At 49.7% G+C, this 16299-nt stretch overlaps 7 protein-coding genes across 7 annotated transcripts; 4 read left to right on the top strand and 3 right to left on the bottom strand.

Moving 5' to 3' along the window:
- Positions 1-247: 247 nt before the first annotated feature.
- MGYG_07469 (40S ribosomal protein S11) lies at positions 248-1086 on the top strand (the record flags this gene model as incomplete). The annotated part of the gene is made up of 3 exons (XM_003170176.1): positions 248-425; positions 717-955; positions 1018-1086. The coding sequence occupies 3 exons, from the start codon at positions 248-250 to the stop codon at positions 1084-1086; spliced, it is 486 nt and encodes a 161-aa protein (XP_003170224.1).
- Positions 1087-1513: 427 nt separating this feature from the next.
- On the bottom strand, positions 1514-3725 carry MGYG_07468 (hypothetical protein; the record flags this gene model as incomplete). Its single annotated transcript, XM_003170175.1, has 3 exons — positions 1514-3247; positions 3458-3542; positions 3670-3725. 3 exons carry the CDS (start codon positions 3723-3725, stop codon positions 1514-1516), a joined length of 1875 nt encoding a protein of 624 aa, XP_003170223.1.
- Positions 3726-4217: 492 nt separating this feature from the next.
- MGYG_07467 (integral membrane protein) lies at positions 4218-5301 on the top strand (the record flags this gene model as incomplete). Its single annotated transcript, XM_003170174.1, has 3 exons — positions 4218-4349; positions 4429-4842; positions 4912-5301. The coding sequence occupies 3 exons, from the start codon at positions 4218-4220 to the stop codon at positions 5299-5301; spliced, it is 936 nt and encodes a 311-aa protein (XP_003170222.1).
- Positions 5302-6459: 1158 nt separating this feature from the next.
- On the bottom strand, positions 6460-7070 carry MGYG_07466 (hypothetical protein; the record flags this gene model as incomplete). The annotated part of the gene is made up of 4 exons (XM_003170173.1): positions 6460-6682; positions 6861-6903; positions 6964-7003; positions 7065-7070. 4 exons carry the CDS (start codon positions 7068-7070, stop codon positions 6460-6462), a joined length of 312 nt encoding a protein of 103 aa, XP_003170221.1.
- A 1130-nt stretch (positions 7071-8200) lies between these two features.
- On the top strand, positions 8201-10376 carry MGYG_07465 (pyruvate kinase; the record flags this gene model as incomplete). Its single annotated transcript, XM_003170172.1, has 8 exons — positions 8201-8318; positions 8399-8443; positions 8510-8556; positions 8629-8709; positions 8809-8930; positions 9057-9827; positions 9901-9982; positions 10047-10376. The coding sequence occupies 8 exons, from the start codon at positions 8201-8203 to the stop codon at positions 10374-10376; spliced, it is 1596 nt and encodes a 531-aa protein (XP_003170220.1).
- Positions 10377-11335: 959 nt separating this feature from the next.
- On the bottom strand, positions 11336-13295 carry MGYG_07464 (hypothetical protein; the record flags this gene model as incomplete). Its single annotated transcript, XM_003170171.1, has 2 exons — positions 11336-13113; positions 13154-13295. 2 exons carry the CDS (start codon positions 13293-13295, stop codon positions 11336-11338), a joined length of 1920 nt encoding a protein of 639 aa, XP_003170219.1.
- A 1640-nt stretch (positions 13296-14935) lies between these two features.
- On the top strand, positions 14936-16248 carry MGYG_07463 (homoisocitrate dehydrogenase; the record flags this gene model as incomplete). Its single annotated transcript, XM_003170170.1, has 4 exons — positions 14936-14960; positions 15018-15058; positions 15159-15328; positions 15402-16248. 4 exons carry the CDS (start codon positions 14936-14938, stop codon positions 16246-16248), a joined length of 1083 nt encoding a protein of 360 aa, XP_003170218.1.
- Between the last annotated feature and the right edge of the window lie 51 nt (positions 16249-16299).

The raw sequence follows: 16299 nt of genomic DNA, 5'->3' as shown, positions 1-16299 counted from the left end.
GGGACTAGCGTGGTAAACAAAGCAAAAGCCCTAAGCCAAGATGCACTATACCGCATTGGGAATGGAGCCCTACTTTCTCTCCCACATTGGAAATTGGCGAGAAAAAACATCGAAAGTCAAAGCCCGACGGAAGACTTGACACTTTCGCACCTTTCGACGAACCTCGCGGACTCACGACGACAACCTCTCCGACCTTTCCAACCATAGCCCATTTACCCGCGCGAGCAGGAGTTGGAATACCGCAACCATGGCGACCGAGTTGACCGTCCAGTCGGAGCGTGCCTTTTTGAAGCAGCCTCACATCTTCACCAACGCCAAAGTAAAGTCCAAGAGCAAGGCCGTCGGAAAGGGTGGACGAAGATGGTACAAGGACGTTGGTCTGGGATTCAGGACGCCAAAGACCGCCATTGAGGGAAACTACATTGGTATGCACACGACGAAGAATTCTAGCCTGGGGCCAATCGCGGTTATTCTTGCAAGGGGTTTCGAGGTGGGCACAGGACGGAGGAGTTGAGAAAGAGAATTGGAACGGGGATTTGAAGCGCTCATGCTTGTTCATGGAAGGGCTTGTCACGACAGCATGGACCGTTGAGACTGGAAATACTCTGAAGCCCCCGTTCTGTGCCAATCTCAGGAGCATACCTACAGGAATTACATGGAAACGCCCTTCGATTAGAAATTTGGAGATGAGTTCTAACGAGTTTATTTTTTTATAGACAAGAAGTGCCCCTTCACCGGCCAGGTTTCCATCCGTGGCCGTATCCTGACCGGTACCGTTGTTTCCACCAAGATGCACCGTACTCTCGTCATCCGACGAGAATACCTCCACTACATCCCCAAGTACTCCCGTTACGAGAAGAGACACAAGAACCTTGCTGCCCACGTTTCTCCTGCTTTCCGTGTTGAGGAAGGTGACCAGGTCACCGTTGGCCAGTGCCGACCATTGAGCAAGACTGTGCGTTTTCCCCGATATATTGAGCGTAGGATCTGGCAACCTTATAACTAACGAGACTACAGGTCCGATTCAACGTTCTCCGCGTTCTGCCACGCACCGGCAAGGCCGTCAAGGCATTCCAGAAATTCTAAGTTAGGGCATAATGGCGTGAATGGAAGGTTGTTTTGTCTACGTGCGCTGATGGGCCGATACTGCATGACATGATGGGATACATGGTGCCTTAGAAATCGTGAGGAGAAATCGATATCAGCGGACTGGGCTGGACAAGCAAGACAAAAAATATGATACTCCAATTTAAACTTCAATCCCTTGTTCTCCGTTCGATTTCTCTCTTGTACTCTTTTAACAAAAGAACTCCTTATCGAAGGCAGCGTTTTAGCATGCCTTTCAAGGGGCTAGGTTCTAATTGGAGTTTTTCTAGCTTCTTGTGAAATCGAGTTGATTTTATCTTCTTTGATGGTAATTATCATCTACAATATCTGAATGAAAAGTATTCAACCCTCATACGCGAGGCTATTACGAATCAAGCCTCTTCCTTAACAACAGACGTCATCTGCTCTACCATTTCAGCATTGCTGCAATGCTTGCACGTTTAGTGGCAAAAGGATCCACTATCCCCTTGGCCAATTCAGTAATGCCTTCCCTCATATCGCTATTCTCCTCAGTCTCGTCTTGATCTTGACCATCTTCATTATCATCATCTTCGTGTTCTTCGTAGTATTCGCCGGTTGGATCCTCATCGTCGTCGCTTTCAGTATCAACTGCATCAGGAGGTGGGAGTTCTAGGCTATAAGCACTTATAAAGCCTCGTTGCACTCCTTGTAAATATGCTTCACGTTTATCTCCGGGAGACCTCCATGACCACTTTATCGCAAATAGTAGAGCAATGGCAGATATATGCGATTGTGGGACATTAAGAAGCTTTAAAAACTGACCCACACATCTGCCGGATTGTATATCTGCCATGACCTTTTTGGATCCAAGTTTCCTAACGAGAGGGGCTCTGTTGAACTTTGCATTCTTGATAACATGGAGCTGTAGTAACTTTCCAATTTTCGGGTATTCAGTAGAGATTGAAAACAGAGTATTGGTGGAGAAGGTGGTGAGAATGGCCTCAGATGGTATAGTGCCCCAAGCCAGCCACTCCCCTTGGCCAAAGTACCGACTTTTCCCCTCGTTGCCATACATAATCGGCTCGTTCCTGAGGATCGGAAAAACACAGAATAACTGGGAATGGTCTATCTTAGACGTATCTAGGATGGAGATGTTGGCTGTTCCGGCTTTAAGTGCACGATGGAATACTCCAAGGGGGCTTGTAGATAAGGAGATAAACGCAGACGAAACGTTGATCCTAGTGAGATGCATCCGAAGCAATGTAGACATTATCCGAGGATGAACAGTAGAATGATCGGGGATTGTATTTATATCTGCATCCCACATGCCTGCAATAAACTTGTTGGCTGAATTCACGCCACCGCTCTTTTCATCCCAGAACCGAAACAGTAGCGGTGGTGGAGTTGCATCTGGCCGTATATCCTGTGGTCTTGATAGCGGTGGTGATGGCGTTACATTGAAATGAGCGGCGGACTGGCTAGAGCTATGCGTTGGAGTCAGCGACTCGCTAGGGGCGGGTTCTCTGACTGTTGTTGGTGGAATTGGGGTATCTGGTACTACTGATGCTGGCGGCAGCTGGGAAGGGATCGGAGGTTCTATCTGGACTGGAGTTTCCGGTGGCGTTTGCTGGACTCGAGGTCGACTTGGTGTAGCAGAGGAGGAAGAGGAGATGCATTCTAGGCGCGCTTCTTTGCCCATTGCAATAAGATGTGGGATATTGACACCTCGTTGAGCAAAGAGACGGACTTTTCCATGAGCTACACGATCAATCATCTCCACGAATAAACTGAGCCCTGCCCACTGGGCTAAAGGAGTTTTGTTGACACAAATCCAGATAGAATCCTTCCAGTGTTTTAGATGCTGCCATTGGCTTCGCAGTGGTTGCATTCGAGTGCCATCAGTGAAACCACATGCTTCAAGATTCTTTGCAAACGCAAGGTTGAAGACAGCCGTAAAACTTTTCCAGTTGGTTATATAGCAACGAACCATAACGCAGAGGAATGTCTTCATCATGTTGTTCCACTTGATCTTTGCTGATATCCGCGAGTCAAGCTGCATGTGCTTGTGCTTAGTCTTTTGGGAACGCATAGTGTACTTTTGACGCCGTGACCGAGTAAACGATTGCAATGGTGGAACGAATTTTAGGCGTGGCTGATGGTATAGAATAGAATGATTGAGCTGTTCGAGGATGAAGCAGAAGAGATGGGAGAGTAGTTCGTGTGGGTGAAATACACGCAACCGACGCGTTGAGGAGTGAGAACACAGGACATGGTGAGAGCAGGACACATACACCAGCTGCCGATGTGTCCTGCTCCCGCTATCCCTCACTTTCTCACTATCTCTATCTCACTTGTCACTTGGGTATCATGGCATCATCGGAGTACATACTCTGTCCATCTCTCCCGGAGACAGCCATCTCCCTTCGGAGTCTTGGTATATCTTGGTATCTGGGCATCGCAAATCTATGGCTATCCTCCGAACTCAAGTCCGCCTAGATCTCAGCACTGCAAGCCAACGCATCGTCAATGTAGGCGCAGACGAGGACGGGAGTCGTAAGTCAGAAGAGAGTGCGAGCCGCCTTTCCTCTTTAGGGTAAAAACCTTTGGCTGGGAAGGAGCAAAGCTGAAAAAAAGTGGAGCCCTTCCCGCTCAGCCATGACGTTAGTCCTAATACGGCTAGCGGCGCCACGAGGAGCCAGGAATAGAAAACACATCCCAAAATAGACTAGCGTTTGTTTCGTGTGTATGTTATTCCTTCGGTAATAAATACGAAACATCCCTGCTGTTACAGCAAGCAGCCGCTGACGCAGGCTGTATTTCAAGTACAGCCCGCTTTTCGCTTACTTAAGCTCCGCCTGTCTCTGCCCTGCCACAGACCCACTGGCGACCTTTCGCTCTTACTTGGCTCAGCCATGCGGCGCGCGTCAGCTCCAGATATATTAAGGGCCTGCAATCCTCCGCTTGACAACAAGAATATCATCAAACCACAAACAAACAGCAAAGTCATTCCGTTTAGTTTTCATATATTTTTCGCATTTAGCTCCCTTGCTTTCAGTTTCTTCTCTGTCATCACGAGCTACCATCTCCATCAGATCGCAACATCTTGACCCAACACTTTCGAACACTACGTCAGGTATTCACGAGCCAAAATGGGCAAGGGCGGGCGATTTGCGTGCATTTTCTTGCCATATATTCTGTCGATTGGGACACTTGTATGCCTTGCTCTAGTCGGTCTAGGATGCTACAACACCAGCACTCTCACCGATGTTTACTTTGCAAAGGTAAGTTTGTTGCATCCTCAAACAACTACTTTGAGTGTTTCTTATTTTTGTTCGACCAGCCCTGACTCATTGTGTACAGGTTGATATGAAAGATATAAACACATCACCGTCCGGGCTAAATAAGCAACTACAGCCTCTTGCACATGGCCTCGAACAGGCGAAAGCCAAAGGCGATCTCCACGACTTCTACATTGTCGGTATGTGGAATTACTGCTACGGAGACCACAAGGACGGAGCCGATAAGGTCACCCATTGTTCTCCTCGTCAATCGAAGTTCTGGTTCAACCCTGCCGAAGTCTGGGGTGTCGATGATACTATCGAGAAGCTCTACCCATCAACCCTACAAAAGGGCCTAAACACCTACAAGAAGGTTGCCGGATGGATATTTGTTGCTTACGCCGTTGCCATTTCCGCCTCTGCCATTCAGCTTCTGGTTGGAATCTCCGCTATCTTTAGCAGATGGGGTAGTTTTTTCACCACTATTGTTGCAGGAGTAAGTTTTACCATATACACAAACATGGTTTAGAATAACGCAAACAAGTAACTAACTGTTTTCCACTAGGTTTCCGCAGTATTCACCCTCGGTGGTGCAGCCACCGCCTCTGTTCTCTACGGTATCCTTGTCGGAGCTATCGAAACAGGCCTTAAGCCATTCAACATCAAGGCTAGCGTTGGCACTCGCATGCTCTCCATCTACTGGCTAGGTGCCCTTTTCACCATCGCAGGAGGATTCTTCTGGCTCCTTAGCGTGTGCTGCTGCTCCGGCCGCTCTCCATACGGCCACCGCGATAACCGACGTGGCGTCACTGCCGAAAAGGCCCCTTATACCTACGAGCGTGTTGCTAGTCCATACGGCGCCCACCCAGGATCTGCTGTCCCCATGCACAACATGCCTCCCCACCATACTCAAGACACCGCCTACGAGCCCTTCAGACATGACCACCGCGTATAAATCTTTTTCATCCTTTCATATACCCACGTTTTCGTTTTCCTTTCTTTGAATGAAACGGCCCAAGTGAGCGATGGAGTGAAATTAACGACCCGTTCATGATCACTAGTGAACTTTGGCATCACTACCCAAATCCGATAGACTCTCTATATCTGTTCCTTTCTTTTTTCTTTACCCCATGTATCTTGTCTTCATTTTCATGGTGCGGGGATGGCGTTGGCTCGGCCTGGCCTTGATATGTTTTGCTTTACTATGTCTTGTATCTACTGACGCACGGAGTACATAACAAATAACTTCATATTTGCACAAAAATCACACCCATCCCAATGATACGAACGCAATTCTATCATAGCCCTGATTATAGCTGAGTTACGGGAGTACAATGTAGTTGTAAGACATTGCTATGTCTATATTTAAGACAACCCCATTTAGAAAGCATAGACGGACCAAACGCCTCAAACCATGATGATCTGACTCAGTTCGATGCTGGCTCTGAGTTTATGCTCAAGCAGGGTAATTAACTAGGTATGTATGTAGGCATGTTGATGAATTATCCGAGTAGGTTTGGGCTTCCGAAAGAAAGCTAGATCAAGCTTGGCTTCTGATTCCAGTGGTTGATGCAAAGTGCAGTCGAGTATACAAAGGCCTTCTTTGATATTGATACTTATATAAATATGTGTGAGGTACTGTAAAAGGGTCAAGAAAGCTGATATACGGCTAACAAATGTAGCAGTGAGATGTTCGAGGGTACTATACAGAGTAGGCTGGAGACTATTCGAGAGGAAACCAGAAAAAGCCTGGACGCAAAAGGGAGGATAACAGCATGACTGTGTGAACCAGATGTTTCCAGCCAATAGTTGAACCTCGCTTGTTGGCAGCAAGTTTCCTTGGGCATGTTAAGTGCCGGTTGTGTTTGAAAAAAACTAGATCCCCCGTTGAGGTTATCAACTCCGAGCATCAATCTCCTCCAAGGCCAAAAGAGTAAGATGGAGACAAGAGGCCTTCATATTCCACAGAAGAGAGTCGGAAATATTATAATGAAACAATAGACCAAGGAAACCAATCAAACTCGCACGCTAAACAGGAAGGGGAGAACAGCAGGTAGATGTGACGGAGGAGAGACTAGGTAGGCCGTGAAAAAAAGGATGCTCTCGACTGTGATCATCGCTTGCGCTCGAAATATCCGGTCGATCCCAACACGGCGATGCTCTGGTCCATCACCCATTCACCAACACCGAGATAGCCATCTAGCCATCGTTTAACTTCTTTGCTCTCTGTGATCTTATCAGAGTTCAGGCTGGGGCTAACGTCATGTTTGGCCGTTCGTCCACGACCCATGCGATGCTCGTCCGATTCAACCCACCACACCGCGTTTTCTCCCTTTCTACTCGCAGGCTGAGTCCAGGTAAGACGGGTGAGGTGGGAGTTGGACAGAGAACACATGGGACGGGCGGGCGGGAGGACACAAGAGTTAGTTACTTTTGCTTCGACTGGTGAGGGTGCGTAGATATAGTGATACTATATTGTGTGGCTGGAGGTATAGATGGGCAAGGAGTAGTTACGTTAAACCAGTCGACCGTTTGATTCCTGCTAGAAAGGCAGAGACTGCGAGAGGTTAGCATATTATCCTATATGCAGAAAAGAGAAAATATGGCGAGTACATACATAGTACAGCGTCGAAAGCGTAGTGAGTGAGACGTCCGAGCTATTGATCAACGGTGTTAGCTACCTAGGTAGTTTCGAGAACCACGAGACAGAGAACATACAACCATCTTGTACAGGGTGCGACTGGAGAGATATGACTTGAGCAGAGGTCAACCGCTGAAAGAGTAGAGGATAGTATCTGATATAATATTTCTTTCCCGTTGAGCCGACGTTGTCTATGGCGACCGAGCAGAGAGAAGCACAGCTGTTTCCCTTCTTGGCCGATGCCTGATAATCGATAGGCTGGCGGATTTTGGCACAGTCACATGACCAATGACTAATGAATTATGTCATTTATCTTATATAAGCGTTTTGATTCCCTTTTAAGACTAGTGCAATCTCTCTTATCACAAGACCCACTTTTACGGGAGTAAGATGATCCGAAAGCCTGATAAGAGTTCAGCCAATTAGAGAGCTCGGATGCGTCGGCTCATTGTTTGAACCCCGCCAAGTCCGAGCGTCTTTTTGATAGAAAGAAAGAGAAAAGAGACATAAAAGACGAAGAAAAAGAAGAAGAAAAGGACGGAAATAGACGAAGAATCAGAAGATGGACTCCGTAGCATGCGTAGACAGAGACGGGAGAAGACGTATGGTGAGACGGGGCCTGCACAGGTATAATCAAACAGGCAGAGGACCTGAGACGAGTGACGTAGCTAGAGCAACCTGTGGTGCACGCTATGCAGGGAGAGATTCCTTGTGCATTCTGAGCTGTCCAGGACCCTCCGGCAGCGATCTTAGCACCAGCACCGCATCCTCCAGCACCAGCAACAAGCTGAACTCACGAGCGAGAACGACCAGTAGTGAGACTCCGGAGCAAGGTCCGCAGTAGCATCGAGTACTTCTAGTTTACTTCCTTTAGCTAAAATATAACTGGAGCGACCAGAAAACAAAAGACTACTTCTACCGGCAAGTGTGTGCCTAAAGTAAGTCCCGCTAAAAAGTCACTCAACGCCCAACAAAAAGCAACCAACTCGACTCACGCATTAAAACACGACTTCAGCTCTTCTTCTCCGAGCTGCGTCTGTCCTGTTGCATCTCCAGCTCCCTGCATCTTCTTCCTCTTGGACTGCGCCACTGCGAGCGGCCTGTATAAAAGCAACTAGCAAGTCCTCATCCGCCCTCGCGTCTTACCGCCTCGCCCACAACCAGCAACAACTCGCAACTCTCTACCACCGCAGTCAACCAGCAGCAACCAAACATGGCGAACTCGTTAGACCATCTCACCAACAGGATGAAGCTCGAGTGGCATTCCCAGCTGGATACGGAGTACAAGCCAGCCAATAACTACCGCCGCACTTCTATCATTTGCACCATTGGTGAGTGTGGACACACAGACGCCTATGCTGTAGCTCTACGCCTGGGAGCTAACAAGGCTAACATCTCTCTTCAATTGCAGGTCCAAAGACAAACTCAGTTGAGAAAATTAACATGCTACGTGAAGGTATGCATTCTCTTTCTCTAAAGCCATAGATAGCCATTGTTCTTCTAACCGCTTTGTTGTCTATAGCTGGTCTCAATGTTGTCCGCATGAACTTCTCCCATGGAACTCACGAGGTAAACACTTACTTCATTATTGTCTCTCCTGGTCATTCTTTTGGCTAACCTGCTTTTGATCTGTCTGTTTAGTACCACAAATCTGTCATTGACAACGCCAGAGAAGCTGAACGCATCCTAGCTGGCCGTCCACTCGCAATTGCTCTCGATACCGTACGTTACCTTATTCATACACACACATAAACCTTGGCCTGCTCCTCGTAGCAAGAAACATGCCCTGTAGACATGGATTTGGAGCTGACATCCTTGTAGAAAGGACCCGAGATTCGTACCGGCAACACTCCTGGTGACAAGGATATTCCCATCAAGGAGGGAACGGAACTGAACATCACAACTGATGATAAATATGCCACCTGCAGCGATGACAAGAACATGTTTGTTCCCCGGCATCTAGCTGTTTCCCTTTCCTTTCATTGTTCCAAGCTAATTGCATATGCCCAGGTACGTCGACTACAAGAATATCACCAAAGTTATCGCCAAGGGTAAGCTGCTATACGTAGACGACGGCGTCTCTCATCGAAGTCTCGATATGTCGACGAAAAGACCCTGCGCGTCAAGTGTCTGAACAATGGCAACATCTCATCCAAGAAGGGTGTCAACCTGCCCGGAACCGACGTCGATCTCCCTGCACTGTCCGAAAAGGACAAGCAGGATCTCAAGTTCGGTGTCGAGAACGGCGTTGACATGATCTTTGCCTCCTTTATCCGTCACGGAAGTGACATCAAGCACATCCGCGAAGTCCTGGGCGAGGCCGGCAAGGAGATCCAGATCATCGCCAAGATCGAAAACCAGCAAGGAATGAACAACTTTGACGAGATTCTGAAAGAGACTGACGGTGTCATGGTTGCTCGCGGTGATCTCGGCATCGAAATCCCCGCCGCAAAGGTCTTTATTGCCCAGAAGATGATGATTGCCAAGTGCAATATCAAGGGCAAGCCAGTCATTTGCGCCACTCAGATGCTGGAGTCAATGACTTACAACCCACGCCCAACCCGCGCAGAGGTATCTGACGTTGCCAATGCTGTGCTAGACGGTGCAGACTGCGTCATGTTGTCCGGCGAGACTGCCAAGGGTAACTATCCCAAGGAAGCCGTGGCGATGATGCACGACACCTGTCTTCTCGCCGAAGTCGCAATCCCATACGTCAGCGTGTTCGATGAACTGCGCAACCTTGCTCCCAGGCCAGCAGATACTCTAGAATCCATTGCCATGGCGGCTGTCTCTGCCAGTCTGGAACTGAACGCGAGCGCCATCTTGGTCCTCACCACTTCGTAAGTCCTTGGAGCTGTTCCTATTTTGCTGAAAGGGGGAGGGTATAAGCTGACATCGTGTCTTATCATGTAGCGGAAACACTGCTCGCCTGCTATCCAAGTACCGTCCAGTCTGCCCTATTATCATGGTCACGCGCAACCCCAGAGCCGCACGAGTAAGTTTGATCTCTCGGTTAGCATATAACGTCAACTCTGCACTTACTGACATCTTGCCCACAGTACTCCCATCTATACCGTGGCGTGTACCCCTTCATCTTCAACGAGCCCAAGCCCGACTATAACGTCACTGAATGGCAGAAGAACGTCGACCTCCGTCTCAAATGGGGTATTGCTCAGGCCATCGAGCTCAAGGTCATTTCCAAGGGCACCTCGGTGGTCTGCGTTCAAGGCTGGCGTGGCGGCCAGGGCCACACCAACACCATCCGTATCGTCCCCGCCGAACCCAGACCATCTCGGCCTCGTTTAAGCAACGAACCACGAAAAAAAAAATCAGAGAGAGAGAGAGAGAGAGAGACGGGATATGGGGTAAATAGCTCTCTTTCTGGATGAATATTTGGATCTTTTTGCTTTTCTTCTTCTTCTTTTCGTTGCATGGGAGATAATAAATGTCGGGATTGAACGTTTATGCCCTTTTTTTGTTTTCACGAGTTTTATGATCTGTCGTCATCCCGTTTGAGAGTTGTTGAATAAATGTGCATCTTCAGGATAGCAATTTTAATACAGACTCGGGAATACAGTCCACATTGAATATTATAAACGAGAGAAAAGAGAGAAAGAGAAAAAGGGCGTTGATGGAGTAGGTAGGTCAGTAGCTGGCCGGGTATATTCGGGCTGGGCGGCCGACGGGATTTTGGGCCGAGGTCGTTTTCTTAGTCACATCAGTCCACCATACGTCACTCCTACTACTTCAACAGACAGCTTCCATTGATTGAATGAAGATGGTATTAACGAGAATCAAAATATGCTTTTTACTACATGTAAAGTAATATGGAGAAGAGAGAAGATAACTGGCTTTAATGATTTACAGACGCCGCAGACTTTGAGTAAATAATAATAAAAAGGAAAAATGGTGAGAAAAATGAGTAAAAAGTATAGTAGTATAACAAAACGGCCGCTCTGCAAAATCGACCAAATGGCAAATGGGAGGAAAGTAGGTAGGTATAAATGGAGTAGATATCACAGGAAGATGAATATAAGTAATGGAGCTGGAAGTGGATGGTAAGAAGGTGGTGTGATGGTATTGATGGAGGCGGACCAGCTAGATAGGGATAGGTAGGATATAGGGAGGAAGGAAGAAAAGGTAGAATGCAACGGCTAAACGGAAGTTTCACAAGAAAACGATATATCCAACTATAGCCCGAGAGAGATGAAATTCCAATTTGAGTAGTTAGTTTATGGTTTTGTGTTAAGATGGAAATGGTTCTAGGGGGGGGGTTTTCGCGCGAGTCTAATGGTTAGTGGTTAAGGGGGGGGTGGTGTTGTGTTGATGTTCCAGTGTAGTGTACCGGTCATACTTCGACGGCTGTTGGCTCTGCTGGTTGAACGGTGGCAGGCTCAGTTTCCATTGGCTTTGGTTCTCCTTTCTCTAGCTCCTCGACGGGCTTTGGCTTAGCCTCTTCTGGCGCTGGCTCCTCTGGCCCAGGCTCCACGGTCTCGGCCTCCTTTGGTTGTGGCTCTGCAGTAGTCTCAGTCTTAACCTCCTCCTGAGGTTCAGGCTGAGGCTCCTCTGACTTGGTTTCTTCCTGCTTAGGTTCTTCCCGGACCTCCGCTGGCTTCTCACCCGCTACCTCGGCTGCTTTCGCAGGTTCAGATGGAGCTTCTTCCACTACAGGCAGGGTCTCGACTTCAACCTCAGGTTCAGCGGGTGCAGGAGTAGGAGCAGGCTCCTCGGCCTTCACTGGTTCCACAGTTTTTGCTTCTTTCACAGGTACCGGCTCAGCAGCAACAGGTTTCGACGACGCCACCTCAGGTGCTGCAGCAGGTCGCACAGATGGTCTGGTCGACTTAGTTCTCGCCGGGCTTCCTGTGTGAGCTGCCGTTGTTGCCGTTGTTGGTGATGTGGTCCTCGTCGTCTTTTCTGCACCTGGTTTCCTGGTAGCCGGTGCATGTGCATGCGCCTTGTTGGGAGCAAGTCTTGGGGGACTAGTGACCTCCAGTTTCTCCTGCCTCTTACTCGCTGAGCTTGCAGTTGGTCTTATTAGTCTTGCCAGGGAGGAGTCGTCAACCGGTCTGGAGCCGGCCATGCTGGCGCGAGAAGTCGGCCTGTCGTGTGTGGAAGAGTGCTGTGGTGCAAGGGAGGCCCGGGAACCTTGTTTGCGAACCGTGGATGTGGTAGTCGTAGTGGCGGACGGGCCGGAAGGTTTGGATGGACCTGTGGTTCGAGGGGCAGAAGGTCGCAAGGTTGACGGTTTGCGGCTCAGGGCTTGAGTTTTGGTGGTGTTGGCAGGTGTGCTGCTCCGGCTTGATGGGCGTGACGGCGATGAGCCAGGTGCTTTTGCTGTGGATGAAGCTGTGGGAGCCAACATGGAGCCATGAGTGCGGGTTGGACGGGTAGGGGACTTGGGACCGCCGTTCTTGTGAGCTGAAGTAGCCGGTTTGGCTTTGGCAGGGCTGCCGGTGGCAGTACTCTGGGTCTTGCCTGCTGGTTCTTGCAGGACTTTGTTGAGCTTCTTGGTAGCGTTTATAGTTTGAGACTGTGCGGTTTCCTTTGCGGTTGTAGCTGGTACAGCTGGAGATCTGGCAGATCTGGGAGCAGACGATGGCTTGGAGCCTGCCATTGATGGCCGTGGTGTAGCTTTGGACTTTTCCCCTGAGCTCGAGCTGGTGGCCGAACGCGAGCTGGTCTTGGTTGTAGTAGCTGATGCAGTAGCAGGAGTAGCCGTCTTCGACTTTCCGTTCAGCTTGTCGTCTGTCTTATTCGCCTGTCTACCGGCCTGTCGACCCTTTGCCGGGCTTGTAGGTGCACTGGTGTCTTCAAAGGGCGATCCCTTCAGGATAGTACCCAGACCGGCCTTGACCTTGCCATCAGCAGCGGCAGCGGTCTTATCTGTGCCGACGTTTGACACAATTGGGTCAGAGAGCTTTCGAGGCGAGATAACACCATCCAGGCTGTTGCCTCCCTGTTGTTGCTGTTGAGGAGTGCCCCATTTTCTCGGCGAGGTGCTGTCCACCGGGGTGCGGGTGGTGTTTCTATCAATTGGGCTGCCCATCTCGTCTGTCACGCTTCGTGGAGGAGCACCAAATGACTCTACTCTCTTGAGGCCGAGTATAGGGGAACCGGAGCTGCCTGGCAGGTTGCGTTCGACGGCGACGAAGCTGGCACGGACTTTGGACAGCGGTCTTGCCAGCGGCGGAGTGGTCTGACCCAGCAGGCGAGCGGCCTCGAGACGGCGGAGATGTTGATATGTTGCTGACGTTGTTGTTCTCAAACTTCGCCAGCAGGCCACGAACGCTTGTAGGAGCCGACATGGCGAAGAGCAAAGAAGAAGAGAGGAAAAGAAAGAAGAAAAAGAAGAAGAAGAAGAAAGAGAGGAAGAGAGCAGAGCAGAGCAGAGAGCGACCAGAGAGGCCCAAGGATATCAGATGTGACCTGGACCTGGACCCCCTTTTTTTTTTTCCTCCCTCCCTTGCTGCCTTTCTTTCTTTTCTCTTCCTTCGATAGTTGGATAGAAGAGCTGTGTCTCTCGGTCCCGTATTCAACCCTGTAACCTCGAGGCCTTCTTCGGCAGCGCGGACAGAAAGTATTTATTGATAGTTCAGATGGGTGGTAAAAAAGACGCTGGAGTCTCGGGCGAGCGAGCGGGAGAGTTGCGGAGGAGGGTGATTTCACGCCCGTTCTAAGGGGACGACGAGACGCTGCAGGTGGCCACGGCAACCGGGGGGAAATTATTATGAAACAAAGCACGAGAGGGCAGGCGACCGTTTTCTCCTTCTTATGCGATCCTCAAACTGGGCCTTTCAAGGGCCGCGCCGACAAGGGTGAGAGTAAGGGAGACAAGCAGCAGCAGCGACAGGCAGCGACAGCTCCTTAACTAGCAGGCAGAGCAGAGTAGAGCCAGAAGGGGGGCCCAAAGGGGAGGAGCGCGTCCTTACTTGGTGGTCTTTTTGGGTGGAGGAAGCTAGACACGGCACTATTGAAAGTCTGTAATGACGACGAGCTGCAGACAGAAACCCCAGCAACCGTTGCTGACTCGACGGAGGACGGAGTAGCTAGTTGGCTGGCTGCTTAGGAAGAGAAAGCTGACGGATCCAAAGAGCGACGGGTGAAACGGCCGTCGTGGTGAGATGCGTTTAGCTGCTGGCTATTTATTTTTACGGAGCGCTGCGTTACGGAGGGAAGAAGCCCTTAAAGTGCGATGAGACGCCGTGTATAAAACGGTTAGATGACCGTAAGGACATAACAGCTGGAAAGTGTCTCTCTTCTGGCTGTTGTTATATAACATAGGCTTGCTATAGACATAGAGAGGGAGGTTATGGCTGTGCCTAACCACCGGCCTGTCTCGTGCCTGACCAGCTGGTCTTGCTTCTGTCTTGCTGGTTGCTGCATGATATCGTCCAATAAATATCATATTTACCTGTCGACTTTGCCCTTGCACAGCGTCACCCACCAGCCACGAAACAGGAGTCGGTGGTAGTAATATCGCTAAGCACAGCGGAGGAAAGTGGCCTGTTTGAGCATGCAGCTACAACTTACTCCAGAGTAGCTACTCCAGGTGCATCCATCCATATACTTACTCCATAGTCAACTCGTATATACGGGGTCAAAGTCTTGTTCCCGAGTAAACAAACAAACAGAGGCTTGCTGCTGCCTCAGCCTTTCGTCTCGTCTCCCCACCCGTTCGCCCTCGTCTTCTTCGTCTTTTTATACTCTTCATATTTGTTATCTCGCTTCTTTATCTTCTTTGCCTTTTGCTTCTTCTTCTTCTTCGGTTTCTTTTTATTTTATTTTTATTTTTATTTCTATTTATTTACTTATTTTCCTTGATATTACAGGGAATCTGCTTAGTCAGCAACTTCTGCAGGGAAGAAAAAGAAAGAAAAGAAAAACTTCAAGATGAGTCGAAAGAAGCCGAAGACGCTTGAAGCAGCGACCGCAAAGACAAGACAAGATGGCTGCCAGAACATTGAGAATAGGTCAATTGCTCTCCACCGCTGCTCTTGCTGCCTGACAATATGCTAACTCTGCTCTAGGTCTTATTCCGGGTGACGGGATCGGTAGGGAGGTTATCCCGGTACGTTGAAGAAGCTCCTCTGCAGCACGGAAAGAAGAAAAATACCCCCCTGCTGGAGCTCCGTTGACCATGGATATATTCCTCTGCATGTTAACTACAGGCCGGTCGACGCATCCTCGAAGCTCTGCCGGCGTCGTTGGGCCTGAAGTTCACCTTTGTCGATCTCGAGGCAGGCTACGACACCTTCCTGCGCACAAAGACCGCTCTGCCAGACAAGACGGTCGAGACGCTGAAGAAGGAATGTGACGGTGCTTTGTTTGGAGCTGTTAGGTAGGTTGCTGCAACTCTGTATCTGCCACCGAGGAAAGAGAGATGGGATCAATGGGCTAATTGACTGGCGAAGCTCTCCATCGACCAAAGTCGCGGGTTACTCCTCCCCCATCGTCGCACTCCGCAAGAAGCTAGACCTCTATGCGAACGTACGGCCAGTCAAGACCACGGCCGGCGCCAACGCCTCAGTCAGACCAATTGACCTCGTCATCGTCCGTGAGAACACCGAGGACCTCTACGTCAAGGAAGAGAAGACCTACGACACCCCCGACGGCAAGGTGGCAGAGGCCATCAAGCGTATCTCTGAACGCGCCTCTTTCCGCATCGGTGCCATGGCCGGCGAGATCGCTCTCCGACGCCAGAAGATCCGTCAGGCTCAGTCTGCAAACACCACCACTACAGAGCCCATGGTAACCATCACCCACAAAAGCAACGTTCTCAGCCAAAGTGACGGATTGTTCCGCGAGACTTGTCGCAAAGCCCTGGCCAACGACAAGTTCAGTAGCATCAACGTCGAGGAACAAATCGTAGATTCAATGGTGTACAAGCTCTTCAGACAGCCATCATACTACGATGTCATCGTTGCTCCTAACCTGTACGGAGATATTCTATCAGACGGTGCTGCCGCGCTCGTCGGAAGTCTAGGTCTGGTTCCTAGTGCCAATGTCGGTGACGGGTTTGCTATTGGTGAACCATGCCACGGCAGTGCCCCTGACATCGAGGGTAAGGGCATCGCCAACCCCATCGCCACTATCCGAAGCACCGCTTTGATGTTGGAGTTCTTGGGTGAGGGCGAAGCTGCTGCTAGGATTTATGCGGCTGTCGATGCCAATCTTGATGAAGGCCGGCTCCTTTCCCCAGACCTTGGTGGCAAGGCAACCACCACCGAGGTGTTGGAGGACGTTCTTAAGAAACTTTAAAACAGTCTTGTAAGGATATCGATCACAGCCCTAACTAGCTACTGCATTTAG

This window comes from Nannizzia gypsea, genomic scaffold (genome assembly GCF_000150975.2).
Source record: "Nannizzia gypsea CBS 118893 supercont1.7 genomic scaffold, whole genome shotgun sequence".
Lineage (NCBI taxonomy): Eukaryota > Fungi > Ascomycota > Eurotiomycetes > Onygenales > Arthrodermataceae > Nannizzia > Nannizzia gypsea.
The sequence above is the reverse complement of the archived record's forward strand: the minus strand, read 5'-3'. Positions and strand labels throughout refer to the sequence as shown.